At 44.9% G+C, this 14,226-nt stretch overlaps 1 protein-coding gene across 2 annotated transcripts; it reads left to right on the top strand.

The window, feature by feature from the left end:
- The first annotated feature begins 553 nt into the window (after positions 1–553).
- On the top strand, positions 554–9,280 carry det1 (DET1 partner of COP1 E3 ubiquitin ligase). Of its 2 annotated transcripts, none has more exons than XR_008339248.1 (9): positions 554–825; positions 2,534–2,880; positions 3,037–3,303; positions 3,408–3,620; positions 3,722–3,945; positions 5,606–5,735; positions 6,237–6,427; positions 6,928–7,206; positions 7,819–7,912. XR_008339248.1 is itself a non-coding variant. In XM_053427866.1 (9 exons), the coding sequence occupies exons 2-9, from the start codon at positions 2,632–2,634 to the stop codon at positions 8,598–8,600; spliced, it is 1,656 nt and encodes a 551-aa protein (XP_053283841.1). In that variant the 5' UTR covers positions 554–825; positions 2,534–2,631; the 3' UTR covers positions 8,601–9,280. The 2 variants fall into 2 exon arrangements, 1 of the variants encoding a protein (XP_053283841.1); XM_053427866.1 differs by lacking the exon at positions 6,928–7,206 and adding an exon at positions 8,411–9,280 and having other exon boundaries at positions 7,819–8,010.
- The last annotated feature ends 4,946 nt before the right edge of the window (positions 9,281–14,226 follow it).

Raw genomic sequence — 14,226 nt, 5'->3', positions numbered from 1 at the left:
TTGAGCTTCAGGCACGTTTGATGCACCTGTGTGTAACAGAGAGGCTGGAAGATCATTAATAATGATTGTATAATGACAAACTTTATATTTTATCTTATTCCCTTAAATCATTGTGGCGGATTATGTCAACGATTTCAGCTCCAAAATGTAACTCTGATAAAAAAAAATGCATTTATTAATCTCTCTCAAGACTTGTGTAATAAAATTAACACTATATGAAATGTGTATGTAACCATTGGATTTAAAACCGAGATTGCATCAAAGTTATGGGATGGAATATTACAAAACCTGGTGGAAGGATGTAGTTTGTGTCAGAAAGGAAACCAGTGATTCCAATACAGGGATTTTTAATTTAAAATATTTACTTGTGACATTTTCACCATTTTCCAAGGAAATAATTCATTTGATGGAAATATCAGTCAAATTCAGAGGACTTGTGTGTCTGAGTTTGGATTTAAGGACACTTGTCCTCGTCCTCATGTCCATCTAATCATCCATACAAGTCGTTGCAGTACCACTTTTCACCTGAGGAGGCTGTAGCGGCGCTGTTTGAAACGACGGCCAATGTGCAGCACTTCCTCGCCGCTGTCTTCTTCTTCTTCTTCTTCTTTTTCTTCCTCTTCTTCTGGTCTTCTTCTTCTTCGTTTCCTCCAGCTCACAACAACAAACACACACCCGCCGTCTTACTGGTGTCGGTGGAAACTTGATGGTTCTTCCCGAAGCGGAACGTTTAAGTGAGGGAACCGGCGGAACCAGCGGAACCAGTGACTTGTGTCAGCCGGGACTTGAAGAGCTGCTGAACTGGAGCCTGCAGGATGTGGGACAGTGAGTATCAGTGCGAGTGGTGCCACATGTCACTGGTTTGATTCCAGTTAAACCAGTACAGTCTTCCAGTCTGGCTGCAGGGTTGCTTTAGATGTTAAAGAAAACAACGTGTGTCTTGGTTTCCTGTTAAATACACGTAGCACCGCTGTGTTGAGGAAACAGTCATCTTAATTAATCCCTAATTAACCTTTACATTAGCTTTTCTACTCATTAATCATATATATAAACTTACAAAGGTCATATGACTCTAAGACAGCTGTATTCAGCCTAAAGGCAGTTTGGTTCAATAATAGAACAGAAAACAAGATTCAGTTTTTCCAAACAGCCAATAAAACAACAACACAATAAAACACCACAACAGAGATTTTCAGTTGTGTTGAGTAAAAGTGCCATTTCTTTTTTTAAATAACTAAAAGTTTGATTAAATGAATCATACATCCACATGGCAGAGAGAATCGAACACCTGATTGGAACCGTGGTGAGAACCAAACCACCGAGGTGGCGTTGGACCGATGTCATGTGACCTGTGGATCGGCTCATTCCTGGTGTGAACAACCTTAGCGCCAGTGACAGGAAGCGAATCATAATATCTGTCATTTCATTGGTTTTTAAAAGGTTTCCTCTTCCTGTTTTGGTGACCGGTGAACCACCACACTTTTTGTGATCAAAATGTCAGCTGGCAGGGGACAGACGTGGACTCAGGACAAAGAGAGACGCCTCCTGGATATTTAGACTGAAAGAGAACATTTCACAATTACTATCATCGCCCCTCGAAAAACTTTAATGGAAAACGGTTGAGTGGTTTTTGCGAAATCCTGCAAACAAACAAACAAACAAATGCAGACGAAAAGAAAACATCCCACAAGATAATCAACACAAAAGGAGCTTTTCACTGTAATGTATGAAAACCTGGACAAAGTTCAATTACTTAAAGAATATGAAGGACACATGGTTATCAAGCAAAAGCACATTAACATTTGATCAAAACACACAATCAACAATTAGAATAATAAGACAGAAAAACGACGACATAACTTAAACATAATAACATGTTTTAGTGTTTTATAGACTGAGAGGAGGAGAAAGTTCTAAAGTAGTAAGAACCTTATTTTACCAAAACACTAAATGGAAAAATTAATTGATGAATTTGTGATGAGACGCCGCAATTTAATACTTTATATTTAATACTTTATCTTTCCTCTCTATCATATAACAGCTGTTCACATACTGTAAAGAGAATTTCTCCCTCCATTAACTTATATATATATATACGTGTTCTTTCTGCTCCTTGTCTTCGACAATGGACATTGATTGGCATTCACACTTCATTAAAAGGCCTTCAGCTGTAATTGATGGAGCAGAATGTCACTCAGAAGAGAGTGTACCTCTGCCAAGGCCCAGCAGTCCCTTTGAATTCAATCAGGCTGCAGCAATTTACTCTCACTTATAGATATCAGCCCCATAGATAAACCTCTTCAACAAGATCTATGGATTATTTCCTGAGAAATTATTACAAATGTCAAAAAACTTTGCAGAAAGTGAGAAACACCCTTCGACCTCCCATTTGTCTGGATTCTCACCAAAATGTATATGTTTTCTCTTGGCCAATAATCAATGAAAATCTGTTCCGTTGTCTTTTTGTAATTCTTCTGATAAACAAACAAGCACAGGAAAGTCCTCACCTGTTTTAATTCTCCTGAACACCCAGGAACCAGGGCTGAGCTTGTGATGTAGTCGCTTCACCGGTCCCCCCCCCAGCCTGTGTGACTGCCTGCTGAGGTCTGAGGTCATTCTTTGGTCACAGCGATGGACGACGACACCCCCACCCTGAAACCCAGACGCATCCAGAATCAGAACGTGGTCCATCGTCTCGAGAGGCGCAGGATCTGCTCGGGCCGACCGGGAGCTCAGTGGTACAGAGTTCGCTGCTTCCACCAAAACCTCTTCCCCAACTTCACTGTGGTCAACGTGGAGAAGCCGCCCTGCTTCCTCAGGAAGTTTTCACCAGATGGACGCTGCTTCATCGCCTTCTCCTCTGACCAGACGTCTCTGGAGGTAAGAGGAGAGAAACCTCCCTGTTACATCTGTATCTTCGTTCTTCTCACAGATTTCCCTTTTAATAAAAATATTTTGACTCTTAAATATATCACATAAGATAGACTTGGAACAGATTTCAGACACTTGAGACAAAAGATGAACTTCCTCTTCCAGATATATGAATACCAAGGCTGCCAGGCTGCTCAGGACCTGCTGCGAGGTCAAGAGGGAGAGACTCTTCTAACGGCCAACGACCAGCGCTCCCTCAACATCCGAGGCCGTCTCTTCGAGCGCTTCTTCTCCCTCCTCCATGTCACCAACGTGGCCTCGAATGGAGAACACCTGAACAGGGAGTGCAGCCTCTTCACAGACGACTGCCGGTTTGTTATCGTCGGCTCGGCCGTGTACGTCCCAGAGGAGCCGCCGCCATATTTCTTTGAGGTAGTGACACCTTCGAACTTCCGATAATTTACGAGAGAACTACAACTGTACCTCCATAGTTTGGCTCAGTTCGCCTCCTTCATCCATATGTTGTCTCCCTCCAGGTTTATCGTAACAACGAGTCTGTGACTCCGAATCCCCGCTCTCCTCTGGAGGACTACTCCCTGCACATCATCGACCTCCACACCGGCCGGCTCTGTGACACCAGGTCCTTCAAGTGCGACAAAATAATCCTGTCCCACAACCAGGGGCTCTACCTCTACAGGAACATCCTGGCTGTGCTGTCGGTCCAGCAGCAGACCATCCACGTGTTCCAGGTGAGCAGGAAGGGATTTCATGTGTATTTAAAATGTAAAATACAGTAAAACCAGTTTGAACTCAGTTATGAAGTTTATTTCTCGGTCCCTTTTCCAACCAGGTGACTCCAGAGGGAACGTTCCTGGACGTGAGGACCATCGGGCGTTTCTGTTACGAGGACGACCTCCTGACTCTCTCAGCTGTTTACACCGAGGCTCAGGCGGAGAGCCAGCCGGGCTTCCCCCGCCTGTACACCGACAAAACCATCAACTCCCTGAAGCACAGGCTGCTGGTCTACCTGTGGAGGAGGGCCGAGCAGGACGGCAGCGCCACGGCCAAGAGGAGGTACCACTACTCTCCACTTGTCATTTACTTTGTGGACTTTGTCTCTGCTGTTAAAACCCATTCATTTTGTATTAGTCCTCTTGCAGCTGGATTGTGGGTCTTGATAGAGTCTGTGTGTCTGCACCAGAGTTCCATTCACAGCTTCACAACACCACAAACAATTGACTTCTTAAAGTTTCTCCTTCTTTGGCTCGATTCCTTTTGACACAGAGGAAAAAACCTATTGAGGCAAAATGCATCACAGCAAATCCTGTGAGAATGTTCCCTGTTTATTGGTCTGATGGTTTTCTGGGGGGGGGGGCAGAAAGTAAACAAAAGAAGAAGGCCCCTTAGTCCAGATGACACCATGGTTCATCCTGCAGTTGGCTGCTAATGCTGTGTAAGATGCTACAGTGTGTGGTGCCTTGTTAAGGACACCTGGAAAACCCCTCCACGCTCTCGTTATGGTTATTTTAGTCAGCACCAGTTTGCAATTACCGTGTTCACACCTGCTCAAACCAGTTCCACCGAGGGGGAAACGAATCAGAGGCACATTTAACTCGGATCAGACTAAAACGTGCAGGTGTATAAACACCTTTCAGAAATCACAGCAGCTTGTATCAGTGAGTCCTCGAGGTTCATCTGATTCTCTGCTACATTCATCTGGACCGTGTCTGTCTGTCTGCAGCAGCAAGCAGAGCTGCAGCAGTGTTGTAAATGTGAAGAGACGCTTTACTGCAGCTCACTTTATTAAGTCTGTGCAATAATTCCGACCTTGTTAAAAGCAGGGAGACTCATTAGGAGCTCTCCACGCTGCGTCCACCCAGCAGCTGTACAGCTCTATCAACACAGTCCCTCTCAGTCTGTGTTTACGAGCCGGAGACGAGCTGGACGCTTTCAAATGTCACTCGCCAGATGTTCTTTCACTACATGAGGAATTCTTCTCAAGCATATCACTCATTGAATTCGTTTTTCATATGATTTCATCCTGTAAATGCAATTTAGTATAATGTTTCTTTTTTCATTTCTTTCTAAGGGTTTATATTATGGTTAGTTTACCACCGTTTAAATCCTGCTCCTTTGGTTGGAAAAATACAAATTAATCAATGATCACAAAAACATTAATATGTTGTGATGTACACAAATTCTTACTGTTGTAAACATTGTGAGATTCAACATTTTTCTCAGAGAATAATTCAAGGATCTCGGTGAAAACATCAGACCTATTTAGAAGATATTTAAGAAATGTGCAATATGGTCCAGATCCAAATACAAATCCTGATCTAGTGAATTCAAATGTGGTTTCATGAAGGGATTGTTGGGACCTCGTGGTTTTAGCTGAGAACGTTTCTTGTTTCATAAAAGACATTTAGGTGTTAGTAAGAATTTCTTAGATCTGGAACTAAGGATTATTTCTTTAATATTCACTTTACCGCCATGAACAAATCACCAAATCCTCTCATCTGACAAACTGCAGCCAAGACTTTTGGCTCTTTTGGCTCAAAAAACAACATTTAATTAATGATCGCATCTGAAAAATCTTCTGTTAATTGGCAAATGATTTGATTGAGTTCTTTGATTTGAGTTAGTTGTTGATGACCGGAGCTTTTCAGTCCACGTCCCTGTCGTGCAGATGTTGGGGAGGTTCTGTTTTTTACTGGTTTCTCCGCGGTGTCGTCAGGTTCTTCCAGTTCTTTGATCAGCTGAGGCGGTTGAGGATGTGGAAGATGCAGCTGCTGGATGAGCATCACCTCTTCATTAAATACACCAGCGAAGACGTGGTCACACTCCGAGTGACCGACCCCTCGCAGGTAGGCACACACACACACACACACACACACACACACACACACACACACACACACACACATTCCTCCCCCTGCTCTCTTTGTCGCTCGCCCCTGCCTCCTCTCGGGTCTTTTGTTGCTCACGCTGTATAAAAGGGAATTCCTCCTTCAGGTCTCCAAGGACACGAGTCTCCTACAGATTCTCCTCGGTCCTGTTTCCTGGTGACACCAAGTAGATCTAATTAATGTTCCCGGTTATTAAAATGAAACCTGTGCTCTCTGGCATCCTCGCTGATTAGCTATTTTCATCTCGGCGATGAAGAATAGAAAAACCATATAATTCTGTCATTATATGAAAAACGCAAAAGACTTAAATACCTGGTTGTAAGAGAATAAACTGTTTTTTTTTATCATGAAGACCAGGGAGGATTGTGTTGTGTTTAGAGACGATAAATACAAGAAGAGAATACGACAAAATGTTGAGACTAAGCTTCCCCCCCCCCCTCCCACTTCTCTCTCTCTTAGCCGTCGTTCTTTGTCGTGTACAACATGGTGTCCACAGAGGTGCTGGCCGTCTTTGAGAACACCTCCGACCAGCTGCTGGAGCTGTTTGAGAACTTCTGCGACCTCTTCAGAAACGCCACGCTGCACAGTCAGGCCGTCCAGTTCCCCTGCTCCGCCTCGTCCAACAACTACGCCCGGCAGGTCCAGAGGAGGTAACGACAGGAGGAGAAGCTCCCCTCTGTTCTGTCGAGGACACATGTCTGATGAGCAGAATTAGCCACATGGCGTCTCGCACCTAGACATTGATGCTAGTGACAGGTTTCAAGCTCTGTTTGTTTTCATTCAGAGGTGGAAAAGGCCTAAAGCCGATGAAACCATATTTAAATCCACTAGATCCAGATTTTTATTTGGATTTGTACGAAAATTGCAAACACTCTTAAAAAACCAAATGCCCTAAATATGGCCGAAGATTTACACTCTCTGAGAAATCAGTGAAAATTTTGAAAAACAACTGATCTTATAATGTTAAAGATTGAGAATCCATCCAGAGCCACACCTAAATTGAACGGGTTCTTCCCTGACCAATTCACATCAACCCAGTTTGGTGGTAATCCGTCCAGTAGCTTTTCCATAATCCTGCTAATAAACAAACCAGCTTACAGGTAATAAAGGAGGTAATAATGTTCTCCTGACCAAACTATCTTCACTCCAGCTTCACCGTACTAAGCAGAGCCAGGCGCTTGTATCTGAGTGAAAGGAGGAAAAAAACAACCTCCACCTGATGTTGTGCAGCCAAATGTCAGGAAGGATTTGAAGATGGTGGATAGAAGGAAGCAGATCAGCAGCGGGCGCCTCGAGGGGGAGGAAGCAGTTTCAGGACTTAATCTGGATATAGAAGCGAGGCCCTAAGACAGTCAGAGCGGCTGCAGGAACTGTGATTGAATCTGGTGGCTCGACTCGCCGGCACAGACGACTCAATCCTCAGTGGGAGGTGAGGAGAGAGGAACAGAGAGAGGAGGGGTGGGGAGGAGGAGGAAGGAGGAGAGGATAAAGGAGAGATTGAATGAGGAGAGGAGAAACTGAAGGTACTTTGAGGAAACATGAGTTGAGCCCAGTTCACAGAGAGAAAGAGGCTCAAGCACAAAACTAGATGAGAGGACTTTTAATAAATCTGGATGTAGAACTGAAAGGTCTGAGGAGTGAAGGGCGAGCAGAGGAGGGAGAGAGTGAGACCATTCAGTCTATTGAGGACTCTTAGTAAATATCAAATGTATTTATTTAAGCTGTTTTATAGACGTCTCCTGAATCGGAGGTTTTTAACTTACTGTTCAGACCTGGTGTGAACGTCCGTCCTGAGAGATCCGATCCGAGTTCAGAGCCGTCCTCTTGTCATTAGAACCGGGTCTGAACCGGGTCTGAACCGGGTCTGAACCGGGTCTGAACCGGGTCTGGTGATCTGAGGATCCCAGAAGCACATCTGAGTGAAATCGAGGATCTCTACACGAAGGCCACGTGTCTAATGGAGCTGCTCGTTCTCTAATGACTCTCCCTGCTGCCGCTTCATTCTGTTTGGCTGACGTCCCGCCGTCTGTCCCTGCCTCAGATTTAAGGACACCATAGTGAACGCCAAATACGGAGGCCACACGGAGGCGGTGCGGCGGCTGCTGGGTCAGCTGCCCATCAGCGCCCAGTCCTACAGCAGCAGCCCTTACCTCGACCTCTCCCTCTTCAGCTACGACGACAAGTGGGTGTCGGTGATGGAGAGGCCCAAGACCTGCGGGGACCACCCCATCAGGTAGGGCCTCCATCGGGGGGGACCAGCTTCTGAATCAGAGAAGACGATATCAAAATCAATGAATAGAGCTGTTTACAATACATAATGACACCAGGGCAGTAAATCTTCATCAGGTTTGTAGCCAATTTAATGAGTTTTCAATATTGTTGACTATTTATGTCTGTTAATTTCTTTTATTTTGATGATTATTTTGTGTTATTTACTCTCAAATGTGTGGTAGAAGCTGGAGGATGGAGGATTTACTGAAAGTTAATGACAGATTGATCCGTAGAGAAAATTAAAATCAGCTACTTTCCTCTCTGACAAAATAAAAGAAGAGCAACATGGACGTCTGTCACTGCCAACAGAAACCACCAGACCTCCATGTGATCGCTCCGTCTGCTCCTCTCTCCTCCACCAGGTTCTACGCCCGGGACTCCGGCCTGCTGAAGTTCAAGATCCAGGCGGGGCTGCTGGGGCGGCCGGTGAACCACGCCGTGCGGCGCCTGGTGGCCTTCACCTTCCACCCCTTCGAGCCGTTCGCCATCTCTGTCCAGCGCACCAACGCAGAGTACGTGGTGAACTTCCACATGAGGCACGTCTGTGCGTGAGGAGCTGGTGTGTGTGTGTGTAAGTGTGTGTGTTTGTTTGTGTTTGTGTGTGAGACAGACAGAGACGTAGACCCTGAGGAGTCGTACTGGGAAGCAAATGGGAGGACTGTTGGGCTTCTGTTAGCATCTACTGGTGACCATACAGCAAACACTTCCACCATCAGGAGGCACAAAGCGCTGCCCTCTCCTCCTCCTCCTCCTCCTCCTCCTCCTCCTCCTCCAGAGAACTCAGCGGTCCCTCTCCTTTTAGAAACCGCTGCTTCCTCTCTTCTTTCCCCTTCCATCACCCAGTGGTCACTCCACCCCCGCCCCCTCCTCCCCATCTGCAAGCAGGCGGCAATTCTGCCTTTTCCTTCTCCCACTTCCTCCACAGAACAAAGAGGGACCTGTGGGGAGGAGAAGCTGGAATAAGTGTAAATGGAAATGTAGAGCGAGTGATTGATGTGCGAGGGAGGAGGGAGCCGCACGACCAGGAGAAACCAAAGGTGTTTTTTTCTTCTTTTTTTTTTGAAAGCTGTGCATTCATATCAGAAATTGCTTTTCAATGTACAATGAACTTGCTTTTTTTCTCACATCGATGTGGAAAGAGGCGATTTTATATTGTTTTAAACCCATTTTTTTTTTACCTTTTATTGTTTGTATATATTTTATGCCAATAAAATTGTCTAAATTCTGCACAACCTGTTTCTTTCTGCTGACTCCTTGAATCCCGGCTCTGCCTGAAGTTCAATTCTTATTATTTCTTCTTCCCAAGTCTAAATATTGTAAGTCTGTAATTTGTCTTAAAACAATAACACATTCTCTGTTTTCCCACACTCACATTACCAAGGATGGGAGAATTTAAAATGCACATGTGAGTGGGAAAGAATTGTGTTTTATATTCTACAACAGGTACAGGAATTTTCCCATCATACCTTGCATATCACCTATATACAGTGCCTTGCATAAGTATTCACCCCCTTTGGACTTTTCTACATTTTGTCATGGTATAACCACAGATTAAAATGTATTTCATCGTGAGTTTATGTAATGGACCAACACAAAATAGTGCATCATTTGGAAGTGGGGGGAAATATTACATGGATTTCACAATTATTTACAAATAAAAATCTGAAAAGTGTTGAGTGCATATGTATTTACCCCCTTTACTGTGAAACCCCTAACAAAGATCTGGTGCGACCAATTGCATTCACAAGTCACATTTGCAAGTCACATAATTAGTAAATAGGGTCCACCTGTCTGCAATTTAATCTCAGTATAAATACACCTGTTCTGTGACGGACTCAGAGTTTGTTGGAGATCATTACTGAACAAACAGCATCATGAAGACCAAGGAGCTCACCAAACAGGTCAGGGAGAAAGTTGTGGAGAAATATGAAGCAGGGTTAGGTTATAAAAAAATATCCAGAGCTTTGAACATCTCTCTGAGCACCATAAAATCCATCATAAGAAAATGGAAAGAATATGGCACAGCCGCAAACCTACCAAGAGGAGGCCGTCCACCCAAACTGAAGAGTCGGACAAGGAGAAAATTAATCAGAGAAGCAACCAGGAGGCCCATGGTTACTCTGGAGGAGTTGCAGAGATCCACAGCTGAGGTGGGAGAATCTGTCCACAGGACAACTATTAGTCGTCTACTCCACAAATCTGGCCTTTATGGAAGAGTGGCAAGAAGGAAGCCATTGTTGAAAGGGATCCATAAAAAATCCCGTTTGGAGTTTGCCAGAAGCCATGTGGGAGACACAGCAAACATGTGGAAGAAGGTGCTCTGGTCAGATGAGACCAAAATTGAACTTTTTGGCCTCAATGCAAAACGCTATGTGTGGCGAAAACCCAACACTGCCCATCACCCTGAGCACACCATCCCAACAGTGAAACATGGTGGTGGTAGCATCATGCTGTGGGGATGCTTCTCTTCAGCAGGTACAGGGAAACTGGTCAGAATAGAGGGAAAGATGGATGGAGCCAAATACAGGGAAATCCTTGAAGAAAATCTGATGCAGTCTGCAAAAGACTTGAGACTGGGGCGGAGGTTCATCTTCCAGCAGGACAATGACCCTAAACATACAGCCAGAGCTACAAAGGAATGGTTTGGATTAAAGAATGTTAATGTCTTAAAATGGCCCAGTCAAAGCCCAGACCTCAATCCAATAGAGAATCTATGGCAAGACTTGAAGATTGCGGTTCACAGACGGTCTCCATCCAATCTGACTGAGCTTCATCTTTTTTGCCAAGAAGAATGGACAAACCTTTCCATCTCTAGATGTGCAAAGCTGGTAGAGACATACCCCAAAAGACTTGCAGCTGTAATTGCAGCGAAAGGGGGTTCTACCAAGTATTGACACAGGGGGGTGAATACTTATGCACCCAACAGATGTCAACTTTTTTGTTCTCATTATTGTTTGTGTCACAATAAAATTTATTTTGCACCTCCAAAGTACTATGCATGTTTTGTTGATCAAACGGGAAAAAGTTTATTTAAGTCTATTTGAATTCCAGTTAGTAACAGTACATAATGGGAAAAAGTCCAAGGGGGGTGAATACTTATGCAAGGCACTGTATGTCTCAACCAGCTGTACAGACATTGATTTGAGTTTGAGAGCAGACGCAGTGTGAGGGTCTGATTTCCTCCTGAGGCCTGATCCCTGCAGTCTGTTCTCCGGGTGAAATTTTCATATCAAGTCTATCTGCTGTACGGACCAAAGCCGAACATCTGTCTGGCTCAAACGTGTTAATAAAAACACGTAAGCACCTATAGACAAATCTACATGTATCCAAATTGATCAACAACCCCCCCCCCCCCCCAGCCCCCAGCCCCCTCCAATCCAATCCCAACCATGTGATTGCGAGGTTGCTAATAAAGAACCATGTTTGCATGTATGATAAACAGACTTAAAGGGGACGAGCACACACAGCAGGCAGCTGCAGGGAGGTCAGGGTGGTATGGACAGCAGGTGCTGAGGGATTAAGTGTTCTCCAAGCCTCTGGTTACACACCACAGTGGACCTGGGAGGTGTGTGTGTGTGTGTGTGTGTGTGTGTGTGTGTGTGTGTGTGTGTGTGTGTGTGTGTGTGTGTGTGTGTGTGTGTGTGTGTGTGTGTGTGTGAGAGAGAGGCAGAGAGAGAGAGAGGAACATAGGGTTTAGAGGGAAGAAGGTATTCAGGAATGAAATGATGATGGAGAGATGAAAGAGGGCTGTTGATGAAGCGGGGCAGAGGGAGGTGGAGGTGGAGGTGTGTGTGTGGGGGGGGGGGTCCATCTGCATTCTGTAGCTGCCTCTCTCTGGTAGATGGAAGCTTAAGGAGGCCCGTGGTATGTCATTGTCATTGTGGTGTGTTTGTGTAAGCTGGTGTGGGACAACATGCTGTGATAATCAACTAATTGCAGGAAGCGCGCACACACAGCAGACACACAACCCTGCACCCAGGACCACACAACACTATATCACCGGTGCACAATCATATGAAATGCACAGATCTGTGTGTGACTCACTGCTCCTCCTCTTGTGTGTCTTCTGTTTCTCTTGTGTCACGGTTTTTTGTCGCACATTGTCGTCGCTCTGCAGAGAAGGTGTGTTTCTCCTCAGTGGATTCAACCTGATGACAGCTCCTCTGGTTCACTAACACACCAGCGTCCTCCATCTTGTTTCCTCAGATTCACGTGAACCTGCAGCTTCCTGCCTGACCTTGGTTGCTACGGAGACATAACCACTCTCTGCTTGGTAACCTAGTCTTTTTCTAATTGCTGTTGTCTTGGCAACAGCGCAACCAGTGTAATCTAGAAAAGGCCACGATCCTGTGGAAAGTGTTTTCTGAGAGACACACACACACACACACACACACACAGACACACACACACACACACACACACACACAGACACACACACAGATGTAATCATTCAGGCCAGCATCAGCGGAGAGAATCCACAAACTGTGGGTCTCACCGAGGGTCGGGCCTCTGCTCTGCTGGGGGGGGGGGGGACACGTGAGGCTGGGGTGACACTGAAACACACACAGACACACACAGAGACACACACAGAGACACAAACAGACACAAACAGACACACACAGACACACACACAGACATACACAGAAACACACAGAGACACACACACACACACACAGAGACACACACAGAGACAGACACACACAAACACACACACACAGAGACACACACAGAGACACGCTGAAACACACAAGGACACAAAGAGACACACTGAAACACACACAGACACACACAGAGACACACACCGAAACACACACTGAAACACACACAGACACACACAGACACACACAGAGACACACACCGAAACACACACTGAAACACACACAGACACACACAGAGACACACACAGAGACACAAACAGACACAAACAGACACACACAGACACACACACAGACATACACAGAAACACACAGAGACACACACACACACACACAGAGACACACACAGAGACAGACACACACAAACACACACACACAGAGACACACACAGAGACACGCTGAAACACACAAGGACACAAAGAGACACACTGAAACACACACAGACACACACAGAGACACACACCGAAACACACACTGAAACACACACAGACACACACAGACACACACAGAGACACACACCGAAACACACACTGAAACACACACAGAGACACACAGACACACACACACACAGAGACAGACAGAGACACACAGAGACACACACACACACAGAGACGAACACAGAGACACACAGAGACCCACAAGGACACACAGAGACACACACACACACAGAGACGAACACAGAGACGAACACAGAGACACACACAGACACACACAGAGACACACAGAGACACAAACAGAGACACACAGAGACACACACTGAAACACACACAGACACACACAGAGACACACACAGAGACACAAACAGAGACACACAGAGACACAAACAGAGACACACAGAGACACACACAGAGACACACACACACACAGACGAACACAGAGACACACTGAAACACACACAGACACACACAGAGACACACAGACACAAACAGAGACACAGAGACACACAGACACACAGACACACACACACACACACACACAGACACACACACACACACACACAGAGACGAACACAGAGACACACAGACACACACACACAAACAGAGACGAACACAGAGACACACTGAAACACACACAGACACACACACAGACACACACGGACACAAACAAGGCTCTGCAGCTTGTTTATTTCAGTGTTGTTGAATTTAAAACATGAAGCGATTCACAGACGTGTCCAGTGAGTCATCTGATGTAAGAACTGATCTTTGGTTCAGAGCAAAAGTTTCATAAATTATTCAAAGAAACACAAAAAATCGAGAATCAAACACTAGATTCAACAATATGCTGAAATAGTTCAATAAAATGAATGTGTATATGGTGTAGATATTAATCTAAATGTAATGGATCCAGCAGTGACCTAAATGTAATCGATTTGAAACGGTAAAACAAATCCAGATAAATCTTTTGAATTGTGAGCTTAAGTTAAAACAAGTTTTAAAAAATATTAAAGTATGAAGTCATGGATATTACTTTTTTTTAAAACAACTGCTGATATACCAGTATTCTTTTATTTATATGTCTTTTCT

Source organism: Pleuronectes platessa, chromosome 7 (genome assembly GCF_947347685.1).
Source record: "Pleuronectes platessa chromosome 7, fPlePla1.1, whole genome shotgun sequence".
In the NCBI taxonomy this organism is placed as follows: Eukaryota; Metazoa; Chordata; class Actinopteri; order Pleuronectiformes; family Pleuronectidae; genus Pleuronectes; species Pleuronectes platessa.
This window is presented reverse-complemented; position numbering and strand designations above follow the sequence as displayed.